At 29.7% G+C, this 22,785-nt stretch overlaps 2 protein-coding genes across 4 annotated transcripts in view; one reads left to right on the top strand and one right to left on the bottom strand.

Moving 5' to 3' along the window:
• The window catches only part of LOC661291 (uncharacterized protein), a 144,780-nt gene that overhangs the window by 45,596 nt on the left and 76,399 nt on the right, over positions 1–22,785 (top strand). The gene's annotated exons all lie outside the window — the stretch shown is intronic.
• Positions 1–22,785, bottom strand: part of LOC107397587 (uncharacterized) — a 45,879-nt gene that overhangs the window by 21,159 nt on the left and 1,935 nt on the right. For both annotated transcript variants that reach the window (XM_015978252.2, XM_015978249.2), the window contains exons 2-3: positions 20,639–20,747; positions 3,628–3,826 (exon numbers count right to left, since the gene is read on the bottom strand). In XM_015978252.2, coding sequence (XP_015833738.1) covers positions 3,628–3,826; positions 20,639–20,648 — 209 coding nt within the window. In that variant the 5' untranslated portion in view covers positions 20,649–20,747. The remainder of the gene's footprint in view (positions 1–3,627; positions 3,827–20,638; positions 20,748–22,785) is intronic.

The raw sequence follows: 22,785 nt of genomic DNA, 5'->3' as shown, positions 1-22,785 counted from the left end.
AAATTTTACTCGACTTTTACGTAATCATACATGATTAGCAAATGAATAACATGATTGACGGAGTTTTTTTTTTCTACGTGAAACTTGGATGGATAATGTATTAAAACAGACACGCTAAACCCACGCCGTTTCTCGACATGCGAAAGATTTCTTTTTATTAGATCTGCATAAATCTCGCATATTTCCGGTGCAATATTATTCGACGGCATATATTTCGCTTGGATTTATGTCAACATTTATTATGTCTTATATTTGCGTCACCGGTTCAATAGCAAGCCATCGACGGCGGAAGTGAGAGAAAAATCTAAATGTACAAACTTTCAATTCTTAAGAGAATAAATCTGCAAGTCAAAAGTGGTTCATAAAAATTTAATTTAATTAAATGAGTTGCCTCATTTAAAATTTGAAGAAATAAGACAGTGGCCATATTTCAAGGAAATTGGAAAATGTAGCCATAATAATGTGTCTGCTTAAATAATAAAAAGCATCAAAATAACGTTTTTTGCATTTTTATTTTTACTTATTAGTTATCTTTTGAAGCTTGGGTCATTTTTTTACGAATTTTTGGACAAAACATCATTTAAGCATACCTTTAACATTAATTAATTAATTTCAATTCGTTGAGTAATTTTAAAAAAATTCACATGCATAGGAGAAAATATAGGGTATGTAATAGCAAACCCTAAATTCTGTGTGATTTCACTTTTAGGTAGCAGGCTCAAAAATTATCTCCATATGTACAGTAAGTCAAAAATTTAATGTTGTGTTTCCTCGTACGTAGTAAAATTCGCAGTTCAGAATACAGTGTTTCTTTAAACTTGGAATCTAAATAGTATAATCCACCACTTGAGAGTTTATAAGTTCTTGGTCACATTCTACTCAAAATAGAGAAACGTGACATTTTATTTTTGATCTATTGTACATCTTTTTAGATATTAATTGGTGATAAATAATAATAAATTTAAATTTTAAATAAAACACACAGGTAAACTGAAACAAACCATGAAATTTAATATGAGTATTAATAATAATCAACTGAATAATTTTGCGTTTTAAACTAAATTTTGATTTTCCGCAATATATTTGCATTAATAAATATTAGTTTTCATAAAAAGTAATTACTGATTAGTGTTACTACAGTACAGGTTACTACAGTAAAACCTGTTTAAATCTACCATGCTTTCTATAGTGTGAGTTTAATCCCTATCTCAGTTACCACAAAGGATAGCGTTTAAAAAATTAATGTAAACAATTACTTTTTTCGAATATTTTTTTGTCGTTTATTGACTATTATGTGACTTGACACGAAAATATGTTAAAAAGTCACTCTTTCAAATGAATTCACAGTTCGTTTTTTTACTTTCCTTAACCTTCAATTATAATGCCAAAATTAAAATCTTATTTACTAAAAAAAATTTTTATGCTTAATTTTTCTAAAATGTACCGTTCTTGAGTTATTTGAGTTCAAATAATTAATTTCAACAAAATTTTTATTGTAAATGGTATCTTAGCTTGTTGCTAAAGTATATAATTGACTTTTAAATTTTAAAACATTAATTTAAGACATTTTCTAGAAAAACAATAGATGACTGATAAATCAAATGGTTTCAAGCCTACAACATGTTTCAGAAATGAGTTAAATACAAACTTATCTTATTTCAATGCCTTTAGTGAATTTCATATTTTCCGAGTCATTTGAGAGGGTTCCTTTTATCCGAACGAGCTGTAATTTTGCTTACACACGTACACTCTTATGAGAAAATTAATTAAGCTTTTGTAAAATTTAGTCTATAAAGATGAAGCAAAACATTCAAAGCTAAAAAATAAAATTAAAAATTAAAACGACTTACAATGTAACTTAACAATGTAGGGATTCTGCTTTGTTTTTTATATAATTTGTTTTTAATGTATTACACAAAAACAAAGGATTCTCGTGAAATAAGGTTTTTAAGTTTTTAACTAACACACTATAAAGTTGTGTTAGTTGTTTAGTACAATGCGATTAAAAACGTGCTTTTTAGAGATTATTAGACGTCTTTCTAAAAATATAAAGTTTTATTTTTTTATATTTTAATTCGCAATTAAATGCGTAATTAACTGATCACCTGGCCAAACTGAGCTAATTTAATTGGTCTATTTGCGTTGTTAACTTTTAACAACGAATTAAAATTTAATGAAGCTTTCTATAAAACGGCCTTAAGGTTAATAAATAAAAATACAGGTTGGTCCTACCCAGTTCTCGTCTTATCTAGTTCAGTTACTATTAAAAGTTAAAAGAGTTTTAATATTTTGTAGGACACATTTTAGGAAAATATTTTTGACTATACATAGTGCCCCAAAAAACTCACAATAATATTTTTTTTAAATGGCATACTATTATTTTTGTGTGTTCATTGTGATACCTTATAAGCTTCTTACATATTTTTAAAGTTTTTTTCAAGTCGGTTCAGGGATTATAAGCAAAACAAAAAGCTCTAAAATTTAAAAAGTTTGGAAATAAATTGTAAACACCTTGTAGTAATTCAAATCAGTCAAACTTCCTTAATAAATCTGTTAAACCTTGTTTAACATTGACGTAGTAATGATTTTTAAAACTAAAGATATAAAACCTAATTTTTTTGGTTTTTATTTTTTAATACCAATTTGAAAAAAAAAATTAGGGACATGTAAGAAGCTAAAAAGGTAACGTAATAAGCTCAAAAAATAATAGCATGCCATTCAAAAAATTGATTATTATGACGTCGTACCTTTTTTGAGACACTTTGTATAATCATAAATATTTTTCTGAAAGTGTCCTAGAGTATAAATAACATCTACAAAATATCAAAACTCTAACTTTAATAATTATTGAGCTGCGGAAGATGGGAGCTGGTCTGGACCAGCCTGTATACATTACATAAACGTTAGTTTTCAGTTACTTATTTATTTTAATGTAGAAGTTCGATTATTTTTTTATCACAATTAGCGTGGATTATAATAGTTTTAGGACCGGTTTATAGAAGCGTCAAAAATTTAATCCGCAATTAAATGCGTGATTAACTGATCACGTGACCAAATTGAACTAATTTGATTGGTCTATTTGCGTTGTTAACTTTTAACAACGAATAAAATTCTAACAAAGCTTTCTATAAATTGACCCTTACTGTTAAAAAAATGCTTATAAATGCGCTGAGTGATGACATGTACCTATTTAGAACGAATGCTCTAGTGGCATTTCTGTATACAGAATTATTTTTTATTTTGTAAAACTGGTGTTTAGTGGTTTTTGACATACATTACAGAGTTCAACCCTTTAGGTGCTTCTTACATCAAAAGATCCAAGTAAGAAAAAGCTATAAATATTATTAGCTAACCAAAAAAAAGCGTCTGAAATAATGTTCTAAGATTCGGGAGTTTGCTCCGGATTGGCTTTAAGCCCCATTGTTGAATAAAAAACTGCTCGGAACACTAAAAATCCTGGTTCTCAATCAAGCCGAAAGTTAGTCTTCGGACTCCTCCTCGAGTCCAGAATGTTTTTTGTCCAAAGTTTGTATATAGCCGGGAATACAAATGAGCGCTGGTTCCATCAGTTAGTTAGTCCGTATTGTGGTCGAGTTTTATAAAGCTCGTAAAATATGAAAGACTTACCTTCGGAGCTGTCTGTTGGCCAGTATAACTCCCATGAGCGCTATATTGGCGGCCATTCCCATCGTTCCTAAGGCGAATATCAGCGCGGCTTCAGCGGTCCCTCCAGGATGACATTGGAAGACCTTGGTGGCATTGAGACTTGCATTCGCCACCGAACTGCCGAAACGCAGGTTGGCACCTATCATCGCCACCGCAGAGCCTGTCACGGAATTTCGGTTAACCCAGTTCAGTAACAAACCTCATGAATCACTTCACGTTTCAAGAACAGAAGCGAGATGCGACAGTGGAATGTGAATTTTAAAACGGAACCTTTGTTATGACGAAAAATGAATGTGTGTTTCCTACAACTGCTAAAAAAGAATTTGAATATGGGGCGAAAGACTGCATTAGCACATGTAACGCGTGTTGTTGGCACGCTCTATAAAAATTCTACTGCGGCCTATTTTTTTCAATATTATGCTTCTTTGTTGATGTCACGGGGCGAAACAGTTAACTTTGTTGGAGGCTTTAATGCTCATTATGAAACTGGACATTTTTGAAAATTAGTTTAGAACTTTGTAATCTATGAAGACGGAAAGTTTGGAAGATAAACTAACGCTATTTGGAGGGGCGAAGTGACAAGACACACTTTCCTCCTGGAGCTAAATGTTAGTTGAGGGCCAACAAATTTCGATTAATTTATGGGTTTCTTTTCGAGCTTTGTTTTAATAAACTAAAAATCCAATCGATCGAAGTCTAACCGTGACCATTTAACTGAATTTCAGATGAAAATAACAAAATAGGAAGGTTTCAGAATTGATTACTTGCTGTTTCTTATCCCGGCGCATCCACCATTTCTACCAAACATTATTTTATATCTTATTTTTTTGAATTGAAAAAATATTGTCGATACTTATTAATTTAAACTCGTGAATTAATATTAATGGTAAAAATGCCACAATTGTGTGGTTTTGAAACGGGAAGTTAGAGTTTCATTACTGAAAGACATTGAATGATTACTGTTTATTAAATTTTCTAAATTTAGTGTTGAATTTAAAAAATGAGCGAGGTTATTTATTATTTTTGGTTTAATTTTTTAATAAGGGGTACTAGTTTTTGTAACATAATCAAAGCCAAAACATAAAGAATAATAAAAACGAAAAATTAACATACTGTAATAAAGAAAAAATACAGGAAAAAAATTAGAAATTTTCTTACAAAAATTTAGGTTAATCTTATAGTTGATTCTGCGTTAAAGATGTGACAAAATTTTGTTTTTGAGTAAAATATGTGTTAACTAACCGCAAAAACGACACAGTTTCGACACAGTTCATTGATTTTTGTTCTCGTTTGTCAAAAATTTTACGTTTTTATTTCAATAGATGCTTACAACTCCTCGAACTGTGAAAGATTGATCTGTTTTCAAATAAATTTAACTCAATATGCTCGACAAAAAAAACGTGTTTAGGTGCTCGAAAAAGGCAAAAATTGTCATTTTTATTTGACTGTTTTTATTGTGTTATTTTGTGCAAAATTCAGTATTTGGCTTGAAAATCAAATTAAACACTCAAAAAAAAATACAAAAATGTTATTTAGGTTTGTTAAAATGGCTGATTTAGGCCTATTTTTGACCAAATTGCGCGAAATGCTTTACTGAATCAAGCGTAGGTTATAAAAGAAAGTATAAAGAAATAACAAAAGCATAATTTTCGGTGCAATTTTTAATGATTATTACCTTAATTTAGTAAACTTTGCCCCAACACTGTGCTTTTCAATATCTTTTACTCAGTGGACCAATAATATATAAATTAATCTGTTATCGAATTAACTTTGTAGTTTTGTAGTTTTTTTTTTGGTTTCTCTAAACAGTTGCTTTTTTTGATAAAAATTAAGAAAAAGCGTTCGAAATACTCAAAATAATACTTTCTCTGTTCCAGACTAAGTATCTGATTTTACTTTAAAACTTATATTTAATTTTGATACAGACATTTCTTCAATAAATAACTAACAACAAATAAATAACTATAAAAAAGGAGTTTATTAGCTGTTTCAAATCTATAAAAACGCCAACGTTGATTTTATCGAATTGTTTTTTTAAATAAGATTGAAAAAAATGGAAAATAGATATTAATGATTTGATCTTTCATTGTAGGTGTAAATTGAATTAGCTATTAATTTTTTGAAGTTCATGAATAATTTACAACACCTAAATTTAATAGAAAATGCGACGTTGGCGTTTTTGTAGTTTTGAAACAGCTATGTGTTTAAAAAAGACATTATACATTATACTCGATTTAATTTGTTTATTTTTTTACTAATTTTTTTAGGCTATTTCGTATAGTATTTAATTGAGATAGAAAAGTTTGCGACAAAATTCACCTATTTTTTCTTAATTTTCTTAATTGCGAATTAAATAACACTCGTCAACATGACTTTTTTCTAATGTCTAGTACGTGTCTCTTATGTACTTTTTTATGCAACTTTTAAAAAAATTTTTTGAATCTTAAATGTAAACGTGTTTTAAATTTAAAACACGTTGCAATGGGAAGCCTGTTTTTGTAATAGTGAAAACACGTTGATATGGTAAACGTTCTTTAAAATGGTGTTTATAATCGAGAATTTAGATATTAAAAAGAAGACAAAAAAATTAATTAAGTAAATAATTAATTAGTTAATAAAGGTGGTTAAAAATACGAAAATTATACCGAATAATGCAAGTTTTGACGCGGTTTAATGATTTTCGTTTCAATTTAAAAAAAATTGCGGTAAAACTACATTTTTTGATCAACATTGCTTCTGCAAATTATTCGACAAATGCAAAAATTGATCTGTTTGTGAACTGATATTAATATTTTTAGTGGTTATTTCTTACAGAATTTTACTAACAAATTGCGTTTTTTCCTGAGAAATGTGCTAAAATGCTCAAAATACGCCAAAAACGTACTAAAAATGGGAGGCTTTCATAAAATTGCTGAAAAACAAAAATAATGTTGATTTTTACTTGATGCGTTTATTTTTGAGTGATTTTAGGCGAAATTTGTTGTACTAATTGAGTATTTTAATGAGTGACAAACGGTCTGAAAAACTCGAAGCAGTTATTAACACCAAAAAACTCAGATACAAAAAACATTCTTCACTGCTTAATTTCATGATTTTTATGCTATTTTCGACGAAATGTCGGTTAATAATTATTGAGTATTTGGCTGACAAAGAAATTCTTATTGTAATAAAAACATACATGGTGTCTCAACTAAAATTTGCACCCTCTGAAATCTCCAATATTCTAAAAGTTTGGAAAAAATACTGAAACAGGTCAATTTTACTTTAAAGGGGGACCAAATTTTATGATAGTTTTAAAATATTTAAGAATTAAAAAATAAAAAAAAATACATGGTTGCATAGTCAATGAAACCAGCTTCAAAATGATGTGTCACTCGACTCATCTTGCCACTTAAAGTTTTTGAAACTAAGATAAAATTTGGTCTCTCTTTAAACTAAAATTGCTCTGTTTCAGAATTTTTCTAAACTTGGACAAAATTGGAGATTTCAGGGAGTGCAAATTTTATTTGGGTCATCCTGTATAGTAGCATAATTTCACAATGAGTTTTTAAACCCGGCACATCGACTATTTTTGTGGAATGTTTTTTTAATTTTTAGTCGTTATTCTCAGTGTTTTATTTTCTCTTTATTTCATGTTTTGAGACTTCAGTGCCGTTTTTCGCGTTTTTATTCTTTAGAGGCGCTTCTATTTTCTTAGCAAAGTGGCTCGAATCTTTTATTTTCATAGTTTTATTAATCCATTCGCGACTTGCTCCCCCTTTGCACTTTTCGGTCATTGTCGCAAGTGTTGGGAATGGAGACAGCTGTTGTGGCTTGCGTACAAGCGGAAATCGTATTTTTTGGTCACAGTTTAATAAAATTGATTCGGGTTGTTGGATATTTCTCCGTTTCTGTGTAAACGTCTGTGCTTGATAAGCATCAAATTTCGCCGGGGGTTGTTTCTCGAATATGTGATAAATTTCGAGGAGGAACGATGCGTGTTTTTTCCGGCCGGCCCTTTCAGCAACACTCCTGCGCCCGATAAAATTCTAATCGAATGGGTAATATTCCGACATTTATATACAGTCTGAGCCCTCGGGATAAGGCACTGATTTGGAATTTTTATTTTCGAAGCGTTCCAGTATCTCTGATATGACACGGATTTAAATTAGTTCCCGGGTTTACTTTAAATTTTCTCTAATCGGAATGAAAGGAAGAACGAAGGTAGCGTCATTGATAAGGCGCGTAATTACTAGGATAAATTTATTCCTGGAAGCTCTCCTTCGATGGAATTAATCGGTTCTTTTGCGCAATAAGGTCGGTATCACAGTTTTTTAAGCAATTGTCTTTAAAAGCACCCGCATCAAAATTTCAGCAGTAACTCTTAATCCCGTCGTCAAGTTCCTGCATTGCAGGAAGTCTTAAAGAATTAATAATTAAGCAACGATCTCTGAAGGTACTTGCCCTTCGAGCTCGCCCTAATTCCCTTGTTCTTGTTCTGTTAATAATACAAAACATGGTTGTAAAGTGGGCTTAGTTATACCATCGATTGAGACAAATGCGTCCTATTTAAATTCCCGGATAGATGTTGAACAATTCCCAAAAGACTCTCGGGATTTAATTCCATGTCCGTGTGATTTGTTTCTGATACTGCCACTGTCCGACTGATAAAAGAACGCGATCAGACTAAATTGATGTCCAGTAATTTGCTTTTTGTACGAAACACAGGCTTTTAGCGAGGATTATGCATCAAAAAAGCTTTCTTAACAACGGAATTTAAATTTGCAAGGAAAAACAACAATGCCGGGCGGAAATGAGCGCCGATAAGTGGCCTGTTGTGATTCAAATTTTGTGAATTAATATGCAAAAAATACGGGCTCAGTTTTAAAAACTTAGTAATTGAATTAGTATTCCTGGAAGAAATAGGCGAAACAAATATTGAATAATGCATGACAATTTCTTAGTCAAGCGAGACTGTTTCACAAAACGGGTTTTGTTCTGCATTCGTATAATTTAATTTACAGTTTTATTTCTATTTGGGTTAATGCGACTGGAACTAAATTTATGGATATCTAGGATTTAACTTTTCCTCGAACAGTGCGTGATTACTGTTTGGTCCAATTTGTATCAGATCAATTTTGACATAATTGTGGTTATTTAAAGGTCACAAAATAAACGACTTAAACTAAATTGAGTGAAAATTAGAAATAACAAATTTTTAGTTTGAAAAAAAAACGATTTTGGAATAATTTTTTTGGCTCACAGAAGACTACCGAAATGTTTATACATTTAGAAATTTTTGTTAAAAATTGGCACAAGAAGAATGTTAATGTCCTTTAATGTATAAAACGCTTGAAGCAAAAGTGTCTTTAATCCAACAAACAAAAAACTTCTGATAAAATCTGGCTTAAATGCTTGTTATTTGCGACCAAATCTTTTCTTTATTTTTATCAAATTTTGCGAAATAATTAGTTATTCTAATTCAGTTCAATCGTTTTCGTCTTTGTTTAGCAAAATTTGCTAGAAAACTCACATTTTATCTCAACAGTTGTTATAATAAAAAATTCTTGTTTGTTGCTTCGTTTTGGTGAAATTGCTTATAAATATAATTACTCGGAAAGTGTAAAAGTTGATTCTTTTTCGACCTGATTGTGATGTTTTTGGGAGTTATTTTGGACAAGATTTTACTGAAGAATCGCGTAGCTTCAAAAAACGGGCTAAAAAGCTCGACGCTTTGACAAAACGTGCTTAAGTGCTTAATAGGGCTAAAATAATGTCATTTTTCACTTTAGCCTGTAATTTTTTAGGTGCTTTTCTTTGAAAAACTACTCTATTTTGACTAAATTTCTTGAATAATTGAAATATTGATGTTTCTGAACAAGTTTATTTTTGACGGAATTGCGCTAAATAATGGCGTTTCTTTTTGAAGAAGGTGCTAAAATACTGGGGAGGTGAAATACTTATACACAATAGTCTTTTTTGACTCTGACAAAAAACAGCCTTAAATGCTTGAAAAAGCCAAATATTAAGTTATTTGCAACCAATTTTTTTTCATAAATCTTGCGAATAATTAGTTATTCTATTTCAGTTTAATTGATTTCGTCTTATTTTAGCAAAATGTTGCTACAAAACTGCATTTTTATTTCAACAGTTGTTATAATTACTCGAAAAATGCAAAAGTTGGTCTGTTTTCTAATTTTTATTTTTAATAGAATTTTAGTAATAAAGAATGGTGTTTTTTGCTGAAAATGTGCTAAGGAGCTTGAAATACGTCCAAAATACTCTCATTTTTTACCAATTTGTGATACGAATAAGACGGTTTGATAAAACGTTAATACTCAAAAAATCTATTTTTCTTTGAAAATAACAGATTTTGGGATTCCTAAGCTTTCATTAAAAAATCGCACAAGAACAATGTAAAAAACCTGAAAATTACATTGTGTTGAGATTTTTTTTCTTTCTTCTGCAATGTGACCAATGTATTTTGGAAAGAAATTTTTTGTAATAGACTTGACATATCTTCTAAATAAATGAACTTAAAAAGAGCAACTTAAACGTCAAAATTACTTGTTTGAGAAATTTAATACTTTAGATTTGGTTCATTCAATTAAAAAAATACTTTACAACTATGAAGTACACATTATTGGCATTTTGCAAAATGAGTGAGTAGGGATCTTCGAACTTATAGTAGTTAATAATGTAGCTTACAACGGCTTAAAAATATTGACTTTTTTTGAGTAATTTTTTCAAAAAAATTAAAAAAATTTAACATGTAGTTATCATATTTCGGAAAAACTTTTTTTGGCTTACAGAACATTCTAAATAAAACACTGAACACTAAATAAATGTTCAGAAATCAAAAAACTCAAAAAAAATCACAAAAAAAGTGTTAAAAACATTCGAATTTCATTTTTGGTGACTTTTTTGTTTAATTTTATTCTTTTTTAATGGGACGTGCTTATTTTGGATTGAAATTTTGTGTGATGATAGACCTGACGTACCCCTACATAGCCTTAAAATTTTAGAAAAAAAATTAATTCAAATAATGAAAAAAAAAGCGGAAAAAATTAAATGTACGAAAGACATTTTTTTAATAAAAAAAATTACTTCTAAACTATAAAATATATATCTGAGAATAGCAGGCAATGCTTAAATGTTGATTTTGCACCAAAAATCTGTAAAAAAGGTCGCCAGCTCAAAAAGTCCTAGGTTTGAAAATTTCTGAAAAAATATCATTTAAACGCTCAAAAAAATTGATTTGTTAAGACGTGGTTAATTCAGAAGAAAAAATATTTCTTTCAAAGTACAAAATACACAAAATACAAATTCTGTTTTGCAGCATTAGTAGCCTTTGAAAATTATAGTTTAAAAAAATCTTAATTTTTTTGGAAAAGTCAAGAACTCAAAAATTTCTAACTTGGAAAATTCTTACGCATATGTCTTCTGACTCAATTAAATTTTTTTTAAAAATCGCACAGGAACAGTATGATAAAAAAAATTTGGAAAGAAAAAATATCTCAAACATAAAAATAAGTTTTTGAATGTTTAATAAATAATAAATTTGCAGTTTTAAGTAACGTAGGTGATGCATTTTGTTTATCATTTTACACTAAAATTTCTATCTTGGAAAATTGTCACGCATGTTTACTGATTCAATTGAATTAAATTAAAACGCACAGGAACTGTATGACAAAAAGTAGGTGCTTCATTTTGGAAGAGAAAAGGTATCTCAAACTTTCAAATTCAAAGATTTTTTTCTTGATTTTTCTTAAATTTTGCAGTTTTAGGTAACTTAGATGAACTATTCTGTTTATTATTTTATACGAAAATTTATATTGTCTGCAGCTTTACAGCACTAAGTTTTAGTGTCTCACTTCAAAAATTATCTCATTGGGAACGACAACAAATTGTAGCCGCTGAAGACTTTTGAGATAAATCTTTGCCATCGAGTGAGTTTATTTTGGTCGTACTGTCTTTTACTTCCTACGGTGTAAAGTTATTACCCGTAGAGGAGTTGTTAGTGTTACGATAATAGAAATCTTGTCTGGGTGTATGTTTGACGTCGCCTTATCCGATCAATTGAATCAAGCAAAATCGATTTGAATAAAGTTTGCTGAAATGTATAATTCATGCGAATGCACTCGGATATGTGAACAGGCGCAATAAATGTAATACAGTTTAGTCGTGAACTCATAACAAGTAAACGTCCTCCCGGGAGGAGCTCCGTTCCCTTATCAAGTTTATTTCCACTGGGTGAAGAGCAAATCGTTTCTTGAAATAAAAGCATAAACAAAGCGACCGACAAGGAAATAATAGTTGCAAAGATAGATGCTTTTAACGTATCCGACAAATATTTCGGATGGCCTTATCGGATTAGGTCGGCGGATTTATTCGACAGCGCCCCTTGAGGATTGATATCTCTTCTTGTCGTTTCACATGCAAATGTTTCAGGATTTTGCCCTTTTTGCAGGTAACACAAACGTGACACAAACTTTGTTCCCACCTGACCCCCAAGCATTAGGCGGGGAATAATTTAACAAGTTTTTGAAGGACGCGCTAAATGCAATTTACATGTAGATTATAAACAAACAGGGAACTGTTCGTCGTTGTCTTTTTCCTTGGCCGAAACAACGGCTCGAACATGAATATTTTAATACATTTTGCAATCACTTCGTGAATTAGTAAATTGGGAAATTTTGATTACAGTCCTGTTTTTGCATTATTAAATAATCTGCGCCTAAATTATCGTTTAGTGTTTTCGAATTACAACAAAATTAATGCTGCGGACATAATATTTGCAGCAACTTCACTCAAACTGATTTTGAAATTGTGTAAACGAGGGTGGCGTGAATAAATTCACTACCATTATATTGCATAACAAGGTTTATTATTTTCACATGAAAATTAAATTCAAAAAAGGTCGCGTTTGTACGTAACTTTTCCACTAGTTTTATTTGAAGAACAAAGAGACATGAGTTTTCCATTCTCTTGTACGTTTATCTCGAATCAGTTTGGGTGTTCGCTTATATCGGTTAAAATTGCAAGATTTTATAACCAGCTGAAAGTTTCTGGTTAGTGTTTTATTTCCTCAGATTTATTTGAAAACTCGGAAATGTTTCGTTATTTTTATACCAATTATTTTTAAACGGGCATTGTTAGGTTCATTTTCTAGATTAAAATTTACATTTTGTATAAAAATCGACATATTCAGTTCTTTATTTCTTTGTTTTTAATAGATTATTTTATCGTAGTTATTGTTACAGTATTTTAAACGACAGTAAAATAGCTTTACTTTGTGTTGAACCATACCTTATTTTTTTGTTACCTTATTTTTACCTTATATGACAATATATTATGTTAGTTTTTATAGTTTTATGTACGGAAACAAGCAAAGAGATTTAATAGGGAAATTATATTCTTATCAATTTAACAAAGTCATTGAAGAATATATTATCAAAAATGTTTGTGAAATCAGTTCAATTTTAATTTAATTTAATTGTTTTATTGATACAAGATGAGTCTACTAAAAGTATATTTCTATTTAACTTTAAAAAAACTTATAATGACACCGAATTCAGCGTCTGCATTTTTTTTCAATTAATTTTTACCATATATTATAATTAAAGTTAATTAGTTAAGAATATTAAGATGATTCAAATTAAAAATAGGAAAATTGTATTAATTAATTGAAATTTTATTGTTTTAAGGACCGGTTTATAGAAGCGTCATTAATTTAAATTCGCATGTAAATGCATGATTACCTGATCACGTGACCAAATTGGACAAATGTGATTGGTCCATTCGCGTTGTTAACTTTTAACTACGAATTAAATTTTAACAAAACTTTCTATAACTTGGCCTCTAGTATTCAAAATAACAAAGCTTAGATGATGTTTTCGAGCAAAAATTGTTATAAAAATGTTTGCAGCTCTAAAATTGCATTTATGTTTGATAGTTATTTATTGTATTAGGGTCTTTTAATGCTTTTTATCCCTGCAAAGGCTTAAACGCGGGAACGAAGTTCGAGCGTTTAATTAAGGGGATAAAATACATGTAAGACCTATGTAAGGGCAAAATCAATATTTTGTAAAAATTTTATTTCATGTTTTGAAGTGACGTTTTTCGAATTAATTGTTATTCGCTAATCACAAGACTATTTTTTCATAAAGCTCGTGTGTTTTATTGATATCATAAGACGTTTTCTAGTAATGGTATTATGACTTAATAATTGACTGGGTGAGGATAATTTAATTTTAATTTTTACTTAATTATTTTTGGGGGATAGCAATTTTTTTATGGTTTTTATCACAATACAACATTTAAGCATCGCTTGTTCTTAGATGACACAAGAATAAAAAAAATTGTAGCTACTTAATAGTAATTAATTATTCACAAATTAATTTTAATTCGAAGGAATTGTAGAAAAATTTTGAAAACATTTATACGCATAGAAAATTATGCAAAGTATCCAATAGCAAACGCTGAAATTCATGCGATTATTTGTTTTTGAGATACACTAAAATTATACATTTAGTAGATTCATCCTGTATGTATCAAGTAGTAAGAAATATGACTTGTTTTCACAACAATTATTTTTTTGATTCCTGATTCAGAATAAATTTGTTATTTTACGATTTATGAAGATTACCAAAATTTTATGTCCAGGTGAAAATTTCTGATTGCTATTTAACTTATTTTTCAGATTTTTTCAAAAACTTTGAACTATTACATTACTTCGTAAATGTAAATGAATAGTAAATGTTTATTTAATTTATAAAAGGCTGATATTTCTACGTTTCTTTGTTTTTCAGTAGAGTTTTGTTTATTGAATTTATTTTCACAGTACGTGAAATATTATAAAACAACCACAATTTTTAGTTTTATAAGTTGCACACCTTATTATCTTTTGTTTGACCATTTTGTTTTTTTATGCCTCGTTATTAGATTTTTACCTTATATTACATTTATTGTGTTAGTTTTTATAGATTTTTACACATGAAAAGAAGCAAAGAGACTAATTATAATTAGCGAAATGATGATAAATTTAACAAAGCCATTTTGTTGGAAAAATATATTATTGAAACATTTGGAGAGTCAATTAAATTTTAATTTAATTTATTTAGATGAAAACGAAATGCTATTGGTTATAATCTAATTAGTCATATACTTTTTAAAGAAGAAAAAGAGCGGCAACTTTCAGTCTTATCGTTTTATTACGAAGTTTCTTTAATAAAAAAAAATGGATTGAAGTTTTCACAGTTTGATTTAGAATTTATTGTTTTACGATTTATCAAGAAAATTTGTGTTTGCTTGTCTTACTTACTTTTCAGATTTATCAGAAAACTTTGAAATCTCACATTACGTTTTGTATAAATAATTAAATAAATAAATAAATTTGTATTCGGTTTAAAAATCGCCGATAATTCTTCATTTCTTTGTTTAAGCATTTCAGAAGAGCTTTTTCGTAGCTATTACCACAGTACTTTAAACGATCATAACTCAGTTTTATAAATGGGGCACCTTACATTTATTGCAGCATTTTGTTCTTCTTTTACCTCATTTTCACCTTATATGACAATATTTTATGCTAGTCCTTATTGATTTTTATATTTGAAAGTACCAATTTAACAAGGCGAGTTAGCCATTGGTATACAAAATTTAATTTGAAATTCTAACTAATTCAGTGTGATTCACTGTAAGAACTAGTTACTTTAATAAAAAAATACGATTTTTAAAACAGTTATTCGATTAATTTATTGAGATTTTGTTCAGTTGGGTATTTTTTGTTCTTATTTTTAATTCAGGTCTTTGTCCCTGAATCTAATTCGCAATAAATTTGTTCATATGCACATCATTGTGTCGGAACTAATAAGTTCGCCTATAACCCAAAGCCTTGGCCTTCCCTAACCCAATATTAATAAACTTTGGTGCAACTTAATCCACTTGATATCAATCATATTCTTGCCCAAATATTTAAACCAATAAACCTGGTTTTTGTCGTGATTTCCGGATACTTAATCAAATCTGATCGCCAGCTATCGTTACACGATCTAATCAATCATTTAACAAAGTTTCTTATGTCTTATATCTGGTACGAAGCCATTAAGAGCTTTCAAGAGCTTTTGTTGGTGAAACTTGATGCCTGATGAAGTATCTGCAGACATGTCTGGCGCAGCTGTGATTAATTCGAAAAGAAACTCTTCACATGGACGAATGGCTAATGTTACAGTTTGCAAAATTAATTAAGAAATTTAATTAAAACTAGTTTTCTTCGATTTTAATTGAGAGGCGAAAAAACGATGATGCTGCTTTAATTAACTTTGCCAAACTTTTTGCAGATTTTTATCTCGTGAAAAAACAGTAATCGAAAGGGCTGCTTTCTGGTTATTATTTTAAGAAAGTGGAGTTATTATTAAACGTTGGGTGAAATTAGCGTCGAGCGCAATCTTTGGCAGTGATGTACTTGATGTAATTATCCAAATTCAGGTAGAGACGTTTATAATGGAGTCTCATTTGTAGAGAGTCGAGATTCCTGTTTCATTTCCTCGAATATTACAAAAGTAATTCCAGTTTTTTTATTTCAAGTCGAATTTTTTGGGCGTAATAAACTGTTCAAGAGAGCGAGACACAGACGTCGAAGTGGGTTAACAAAGTACATTTATCTTTGCGCTTTAATTCGTCTAAACGCTGGCAAGACGAAAAACAGTCCAGCTCTAGCAAATATTATTCGAGTGCTAATAGAATTTTACTTTCGCGTTCAGTGGCAATAATTTCATTATCAAGTCGATTATTTTGACGCGCAAACGTAATTAAAACTCTCATCGCAGAATTTAATCTTGAACTGGTGGCAACTTTCGATATATGAGAAAAGTTGTTGCGAGAAAAAGTTTCATCGAGGGAATTAGGCCCGAAAAACATTGTTGTTTAGTTGAGCGCCTATTATGCGACATAATTTATCGCACGAGTCGAAAAAACCTCATTTCTTAATTAAGCAAAGGGAGCAAGAATTGCGCTCGATTTTTATTATTAAGAAAGGTTTCTGTCTAGTTTTAATACCCACTTTTTCTTGCTTTCGCTTGAATTCGCCAGGGATTACGCCAAGAGCGAATTCTCGATTTGTTATTGCAACTTTTACAATTGATTTCAAATTTAAAACGCTCTTAAAGTCGATGAGCACTCACGTAAACATGAGGCAGGTGTAAATCTTCTCGACCACTTGGTGTAAATTATTCGTGCGAAAAGTTCACGTTAAGCGTTTCCCGACATTTACATAATTTTCGCGGAAAACTTTTCCGACTTGAATGGACCGAACCTAAAAACAAACCTCCCATCGACTTTTACACTTCCACTGTTGCCGATTGGGGAGATTTATAAGCCAAAGTCGGTTAATTTCAACCATGTGATGTTGAATTTTTATTCTAATAAGAATGCTGATAATTTATCATCGTCTGCGGCGAGAGTAAAAAAGTTTACGCCTACTTTTGTCCCGCAAAAAATTATTGCACGTATTAATTTTAGATTTACTGTGCTGGAGTTGACGTAATGTAAATTGGATTGTGCATAGCTTATGAGCAAACAGCGTTCTTTGATTTGGATTAGTTAAGTCATGTGTTGCTAATGTCTAATTTATTTTCAATTATTGCAATTGAAATCGGAAATTCACCATAAATTATTTCGATTGGAATGAATTTTGTCGTCTGGATACTCGTTTTAAGGTGTTATTGTCTGAGATTATGTTCGATGTATAAAGTCAGAGATAGGAGGACGAGGACAATACTGTTAATTAGTCGATATTGTTTTGCACGTGGGATAAAACGGGAGATATCGTTGCCTCTTGAATGAGAAGGGAACGGATAAAGGGATAATTGATGAGAAATTACAAACATTTATTTAATGGTTTTTGTTTTGGGCGGAAATGGTCCGATAATCAGAAAGAAATGGGCTAAAATTCTAATGTTAAATCTGTAAACTGGAATCTAGGGGGGAATGTTTTCATAAAATTGGTTTTTACTTAATTTTTTTGCTTCATTATAGTTTTGGTCAACATTAAGTAGGGTGCAAAAAACAGTAAATAAATAATAAAATAAAGAAAAACGGATCTAAATCGTATTTTCAGTTATTTTGCATTGAGCTGCAAAAATGGTGAATGCGCCGGGGACTGAAATTTTTGAATGCAAATCTACATTTGAAGTCATTTTTGGATTGTATGTTTTGCAATTTATCTGTGAGATTTAGATATTAAAAGAAGTTGTTGGCAGTCGATGTAGATAAAAGCAACTTGTTTGGAAGTAAAATATATCCACGGATGTACATGTGAACCAAAAGTAAAGAAAAACAAAACTAAATAATCATCTTCACTCGAAATTTGTTTTCTTTTAAAATAGACATCAAACATTTTTTGCTGATTTTAGCCTACTAAAATATCTTATAATACGAAGTTTTTTAATATTACAAAACTACTTTGAAGAAAACATTTTACAAGAAATATAAATTTGATGCATGGCTTATTTGTTTCCAAGATCAAAAATTAAAATAATTGGGCAGTGTCAAGGATACATAAAGCTAAACACTAAATCAAAACATGTTTATTTTGTTATATTTTATAAAATAAAACGCTTTGTGAACACTAAAAATACTAAAAGCTTTTCGCTGATTGTATTTTGCAAAATTGGTGGATGCGCCAGGAAAGTTGGATACAAAAATTAATTTTAAAATAATAAGACATAAATATCAGAGGTAAATAAAAACTGTAAAAAAACATAATGTTTCTGGTTTAATTTTAGAAGATTAAATTAAGATTGATTAGATTATCTAACCTTGAATCAACACAGAGCTAGTCGCCACCAATCTGTGAATGCGTTCGAACTTTAAGTAATATTTCTATATTTTTGAGATACAACTTTGAGGTGTAGTCATCTAAAGAAGTTGTTTGTAGATATCAAAGTAGATATGGATAAAATCAATTTGTTTGGATGTAAAAAGTCGTCTGCCAATGAACCAGAACTAATAAAAAACGAAACGAAATCATTATTATTTTATTATTGGTTTTATTACATTTTTTTTGTTTTTGTAAACGCTAAACGGTCTTGATTGATTTTAAGCTACGTATAGATCTATTATGAAGTTCTTTTGATTACTCAGTTACTATGGGGAAAATATTGAACAAGTGTACATTTGGTGGATGCGCCGGGTAATTTATTTACCTAAATTAATTTTAAAATAATGGAACAATGTCAGAGACAATAAAGCTAAACACTAAATGAAAACTGATTTAATTATACAACAAAACAAAGTATTAAATGCCAAACATATTTCAATAAAATCCGAAGTTTAAATAATGTTTTTTTTCTTCAATTGTTAGATTTTTAGTTCATAAAATCATAAAAATTGCTTCTGGTCTTAGATTGCCAGCAATGAAGTATCTAATCTGAAAAAAATAATCAATTTGTCTAGTTGTTAAATTCTGATACCAACTAAGATTCTAGGGTCGGTTTTCAGAAAATTTAATTCCTTGTTAAAAGTTGACAACGCAAATGGACCAATTACTTTTGATCAATTTGGTCACGTGATCAGTTAATCACGCTTTTAATTGCGAATTAAATTAATGATGCATCTTTAAACCGGTCCTGAGAATGACAAATTATCGAACATTTTTATTGGTTTATTTTTATGAAATAAAATGAAAGCTAATTAGATATATTAAAAAATTGGATCAAATTAAGCACTAGAGACTAACACTAGCCTGATTTGCTTAATTACAGCTCAATTTTTAGCTAATTGTTTGGCAGTGTATTTTCTGGTAGCTACTAAAGTGTATACCTGTAAAAAAACAATTTGATTATTGGTATTATTCGTCTACTAGTCTAAAATGATTATTTATTTTTTAGAATTTATTTTGCTTTCTATACACTACACGTTTTGCTGTTTTCAATTAATTAACGTATACCTGTCATATAATGTTATTAGTGAATTACTTCGTAAAATATTTAACAAGAAGTGTAAATTTGGTGGTTGCGCTAGGGAATTTGTTTAAAAATATGTGTTAAATAACAATCAAACAAGTCAATAAATTCAAAAACATATTCTTTTTGTTCAATTTTTATGAAATAAAATGAAAACGGATTAAATTATCTAGCTTTGGATCAATACCAAAACAAAACACTAAACGTTTGAAATTCTTTTAAAAGATCGAATGTAAATAAAGTAATTTCCACTTGTTTTTTTCGTCATTTTGCGGCGCCACGTAGCAAAAATTATTTAAATCATGCGCGAAACAGCAATTTTTGGATTGCCTACTCAGGTGTCTTAATTAAAATGTTATTCCTAAAATGTGGAAGGCAAATCAGATGAATCATTTTTTTAAACAATTTTTGATAATCTTGCTAATATTTTTAGTTCCCTTAAAGAGATATTGTAGAAAATTTTGTACGAGAGTAATTTTTCTGTACTTGGTTTGCAAGTAATTGTTTTTTAATGTACAAAGATGTGTGCTGTAAAATTGGTGGATGCGCCGGGAAATTCACATTACTACATGGTATAATAATTAATGATTACATATGAGTTATTTTTACAAAATTAAATGAAAACTGATTATTTGGATCAAAACATGTAACCAAAACAAAGCACTAAACGCCAGAAATAGTTGAATACAAATTCGAATTTTAAGTTGTTCTAGTTCTATATTTAGCCACCCCTGGCATCTTGTTTTTCTAACTTTCTTAGATAACCGAAAGAGTATAACTTGTTTACGTTCCTGGACTGGAATTATTGAGTTAAAGATGTCTCGCGGAATTTTTTCTCTTAATTTATTAGCTTGCGAGATGAATTTATTCATGAACTTATTAAATTATTTAAAGTAGCCAATCTACTCTGCGCACAATTTCACACAAGTTGCCGACAGCTTTACAAGTGTTTTCAAATCAACAGTTTTTTTGTAATTTATCGCTTCTGCGCATGAAATTCATGGGGTTTGTGGTTTAATGTGGATACTCACCAGCTGCCATTTTGCCTGTTTGTTCTTCGTGGTGTTTTTACATTTCCCCCGTGCACACTTATTAATAATAATCCACTGACACTTTATTTTCCATTGGGTTAAAAGTCACCTGCAATGTTTTATTATCGCTGGTTATCAAAACAGTAATGATTGGAAAAGTTTCCGATATAATTCCGAGATTGCATTTTATGTCGGATTGTTTCTATTCGGAGATTGGATCCGGTCAGCGTTTTCGTTTGATTAGGTTTGTAGTTATTGTGTCTCTTTAAGGATATGTAAATGTCGAAAGTAAGGATTATTAGAGAGGCGTATCAAAGTTACGTGCCCTACCGGTTGTTGGTGCTAATCAAGGTGTTTAATTACGTACAAAGTCCTCCCTCGTCTCTCACCCCTTCTGGAAGACAGTCGGAATGAGGCGCGAGATTTATCAATGTTGTTTTAAAGTCACATCTTGTGAGTTTTGCAGAATTTATACATCGGTCGAAAATGAAAGTGTCTAAATTATTTATGGGAAGGTAGACATTTGAAATATGGGGCGGTTTAGGCGAAGTCTAAACTCTGGTACACATAATTTTATAACCTAAACATTCCGCGATGATAGCACCCTTGTTTCGAATCAGAATTCGTTCGGTACAAAAAGGGTTGGGGTAACGACTCCAAGTTTGAATTTTGATTTATATTATTTCTCCTTTTTTCATTTTCTTGGATCACTGCGGACGCTTGGAGGACACTCCGTGAGTTTTTATGAGTTTATTGATCTATTTTTCTTGGGATTCTTTGCTGATTTGGGTTTTAATTGACATAAACCAACACAGTGTAGGCTTTTTACTCGAAACTTTTGCATTTTTATTGATTTGATTACGAAATATGTTCGAAATAACATATAGTGTGTAATAAATTGAAAACAAAGGAATTTGCTCTAGTTTTTCTAGACTTGTCTATTATTAGCTGTTTAAAAGTTATAAAAACGCCAACGTCGCAATTTCTTATAAAATTAGCTGTTATAAATTATTCATTCACTTCAAAAAAATAATAAAAATTAAAAAAATATTCGCCAAAATGCCAAAATGCGACGTTGGCGTTTTTATAGTTTTGAAACTGCTAATACATATGTTTTTATTAGATTTTTTATTTATAGTCGTTTTATTTAGAATCTTCGTTCAAGATTTTAAGTGACGATTGTGTTCGTTAGTATCTACTGCATTTTATAAAATGAACTATCTAGTTCATAAATAACATTTGAAAATTTTTGAATTAAAGGAAAAGTTACGTTATTTTCCTTCTAATTTAGCGATTCTTTGGTTTATTTTTTTAAATATTCTCTTAAATGTTTGCGTTTCTATCTATCTAATTTAATTTTGTTTTTGATTTGTTAACACAATTTAAAAAAAATGGGTTCTAAGTTTAAAAACGCGCTTAAAAACTTGAAAAGGGTAAAGATTATGCAATTTTGACCCAATTTTGTGATTCTTTGGTTTAGTTTAGACAAAACTTCTTGAAATTATTACATTTCTGGCTAAAAGTGTGTTAGTTAAAACTCTCGAAAAGGCAGAAGCTACACTCTTTTCGTCTTAATTTAGTGATTAAGAACTAAAAACTAAAAAAGAAAAACTATTGCCAGCTTAAGAAACAAAAAATAAGAAAGAATTCTTTAAAAAAGTGGTAATGAATATTTACTGTTGATTTTTTTACCTTTTCTTTTAAAGAATTCTTTCTTATTTATTGTTTTATTTTTGAGAGATTGGCAATGGTTTTTCTTTTTAGCTTTTAGTTTTTAAGTAATTTTTTAAGTTATTTTGATTTTTATGTTGTTTATAATTTTATTTTTATAAAAAAGGTTCCGTCATCTTGGACCTAATGTAATTAGTTTTTAGCTCAATTTTAGTAAAATAATGTGAAAGAAATCTATTAAATTTCATGAAAATGTAGAAATTTTGTCGCTTCCTATCTAATTTATAACGTTTGGTTTGGGTTTCAGCAAAATTTCGCAAAATAATAAAATAAATAAGTTTTAGGTTCAGAGACGTACTTAAAAGCTTTATACAATTTTCGTCCTAATTTATTGAAACTTTGGCTTATTTTTGGCAAAATTACATAAAATAATTGCATTTCTGACTGAATAACATGTTAGATGTTAGAGCTATCAA

Source organism: Tribolium castaneum, chromosome 5, assembly GCF_031307605.1.
Source record: "Tribolium castaneum strain GA2 chromosome 5, icTriCast1.1, whole genome shotgun sequence".
In the NCBI taxonomy this organism is placed as follows: domain Eukaryota; kingdom Metazoa; phylum Arthropoda; class Insecta; order Coleoptera; family Tenebrionidae; genus Tribolium; species Tribolium castaneum.
The sequence above is the reverse complement of the archived record's forward strand: the minus strand, read 5'-3'. Positions and strand labels throughout refer to the sequence as shown.